This window comes from Limulus polyphemus, unplaced genomic scaffold (genome assembly GCF_000517525.1).
Source record: "Limulus polyphemus unplaced genomic scaffold, Limulus_polyphemus-2.1.2 Scaffold1727, whole genome shotgun sequence".
In the NCBI taxonomy this organism is placed as follows: domain Eukaryota; kingdom Metazoa; phylum Arthropoda; class Merostomata; order Xiphosura; family Limulidae; genus Limulus; species Limulus polyphemus.
The window spans coordinates 37,141-39,952 of NW_013667337.1; the positions used below are offsets into that span (position 1 = coordinate 37,141).

The 2,812-nt window shown below is 34.6% G+C and overlaps 1 protein-coding gene across 1 annotated transcript in view; it reads left to right on the top strand.

The window, feature by feature from the left end:
* LOC106464722 (lachesin-like) overlaps window positions 1-2,434 on the top strand; it is a gene marked incomplete at its 5' end in the record, with an annotated part of 38,177 nt that extends 35,743 nt beyond the window's left edge. Inside the window, 2 exons of the mRNA XM_022392493.1 lie at window positions 647-748; window positions 1,038-2,434. Coding sequence (XP_022248201.1) covers window positions 647-748; window positions 1,038-1,126 — 191 coding nt within the window. The remainder of the gene's footprint in view (window positions 1-646; window positions 749-1,037) is intronic.
* Between the last annotated feature and the right edge of the window lie 378 nt (window positions 2,435-2,812).

Genomic DNA, 2,812 nt, shown 5'->3' on the forward strand with positions numbered 1-2,812 from the left:
TTAAGTAAGGACTTGTGTCGCTAAAGTTTCGTCGGAACGAAGTTACGGAAAGTTAATTAACGAACGGAGACGTAATATTATGTTTCCGGGTTCATCATTCGCGTCGGCCCCATTACCACGAAAATAAAAATAATCACACTCTGCACTTTGTACTGTGAGTGCGTTATAAGGGTAACGGTGAAATCCCACTATTTTCTCAGACAAGATTATACTAAGAATTTGCAACAGGCGATGCTGTCCTGCCTTCCTTCTGGTCCACCAGCTCAAAGTTAGGACGATATGGTGCAGGTAGTCCTTATATAGCATAACGCGAATGTTTGAAAATAAATAAACAGCAAATATAATTCGTAATTCAACATTCTACTCAATACTTCTTTCACTCAAGAATGTGTAATTTGTGTATTTTACAGAACTAGATCTACAAGATTTTTTCACGTTTTCCTTTATTAGTGCATTACGGATTTCAAATCAAATGCATGTAAAAATTGCATTTAAAATCGACCTTTTGATCGCCTATACCTAGATTCGTCAGCTTTCGTCTCTTTTTTTTCCCTCCTCATTTTAACTAAGAAGACACATCATGTCAAGCTAGGTTTGGTTTTCGTTTCAGAAAGTTAAATATTCATGTAATTGTTTATTTCTTTAGGAAAGAATGAAAGAATGGGAAGCCTTGAGGGTTCAAATAATCTGAACAAGGAAAAAGACGACAGAAAACCAACCCGACAACAGGACACTGCGTTTAATCATTGTAAGTGCTATATTTATAGCGAGAGTGTCGCCATCTTTAGAATTTTAAAATAACTATAAAGCAAAGGAACAAACCCAAACCACTAAGCGGTGTAGTTTGCTAAGATAAAAAAAGTAATTTTCGACGTTGAAAATAGCAGTTTAAGAAAAAAATAAAAACATTAACTTTGGCCGAATTTTAACCATTATTGTATCGTGTCATAACTTTCTTGAAGATATGTTCTTTTTACTTAATCGATCAAAATGTATATTTTTCGCAGTTGATGATTTTCGATTTTTTTTTTTTTCAGCGAATAGAAGTTATGGTATTTTTATGGGTTCGAAGGTGGTCTATGTTTTAGTGGTGTGGATTATCAACTGTTGGACTTCGAAGGTTTAAGCATTGTATTTCACTTGAAGTGACAGCATGTAAATTCAGTTGTAACGCCAAACTTATAGTATTAAGATACATGACTGTGAACTTTGATCCTGAACATCTTAAGCCTAAGAACGTAAATCATACTGCTACCCTACAAGTTTTAGTGAACTCTGTAACTCCCTGCAAACCGTCAAAGAGTACGCGATTCAATGGAGTGATTCGAGATACAGGAAGGATGTAACTTTATGAAATGTACTGTAACTTGTAACAAAACGCAGAGATCAAGAAATGAAAACACGAATCTATTAACTATGTATTTCCTTTACTATTCCCAGTCTGTCTTAATTCTAAAGAGTTGGTGTATATGTCTTACAACCCATAATGCGGATCTCGTAGAAGACGAAGAAATGACACATTTCCATTGAATAATAGTGGTGTGCATTACGCTTAAGTTCAATCAAAATCACTAAACTCAAATATGGTAAGTAAGCATATTACATCCGTTCCTATTATTGGTAAGCCACCTCACATCCAATGTTATTAGTTAGCAACCACATTACATCCAATCTGGACTTGGTACGAAACATCATTTATTTGTATAGATAACGTTATAGAATAAACTGCTAATTCAAGATTTGAATGAATATTTAGAAGCTGTTGATATTTGTACTGTCATGTACTGTACGACATGTTTACTTCGTAATAACACCTTTACAGAAATTTGTGATTGTTTATCAACGATTATATGGCTAATACTCATACAGAATAAGAAAAATTCCTTACATTGAATGGTAATATTAACAATGTACATTGTCATGTTAAATTATAACATAATTGTTGTATATATATCGATCGTTATATAGCTGCATGATACCGTTATGAAACTGGACCATGCCATTATGTAGCTGTATCTAGAACATACCGTTACGTAGCTAGATCAAGTCGTTGTTTAATTAAAACATGCCATTATGCAGCTGGACATTGTAATGAAGCTGGGACATGCCAATATAGCTGTGCCATTGCGTAATATATCTTAAACATATCATTATGTAGTTTGATTATGTTGTTATGTAGTTAGAACATGCCTTTATGTAGCTGGATCATGCTACTGAATTTGGTATTTAGTGTATGGTGAACTGTTACTAATGTTTGCGTTTTTACTCCAACTAAGGTTATCACACTGTAATATTTAGTTCTTGTTATATAATGTGTAATAGCAATCGTTTGAAGTATTTTGATGAAACATAAATATAGTACAGATATGGTACCTTTAACTCAGCTACACATCAGTCTTTCCGCTGTTTGTAGACCCATAATAAAGTGGGTTGGCTAAATAGTAGTAAAGAACATAATGAAGAACCAAACGGCCAGTTTCTACTTCTAGACGCAATGAAGAACCAAACGGCCAGTTCTTGCTTCTAGACGTAATGAAGAACCAAACGACCAGTTCTTGCTTCTAAACGTAATGAAGAACCAAACGACCAGTTCTTGCTTCTAGATGTAATGAAGAACCAAACGTCCAGTTCTTGCTTCTAGACGTAATAAAGCGCCAAATGACCAGTCACTGCTTCTAGGCATAATGAAGAACCAAACGACTAGTTCTTTCTTCTAAACGTAATGAAGAACCAAACGACCAGTTCTAGCTTGTAGACGTAATGAAGAACCAAACGGCCAGTTTCTACTTCTAGACATAATGAAGAACCAAAC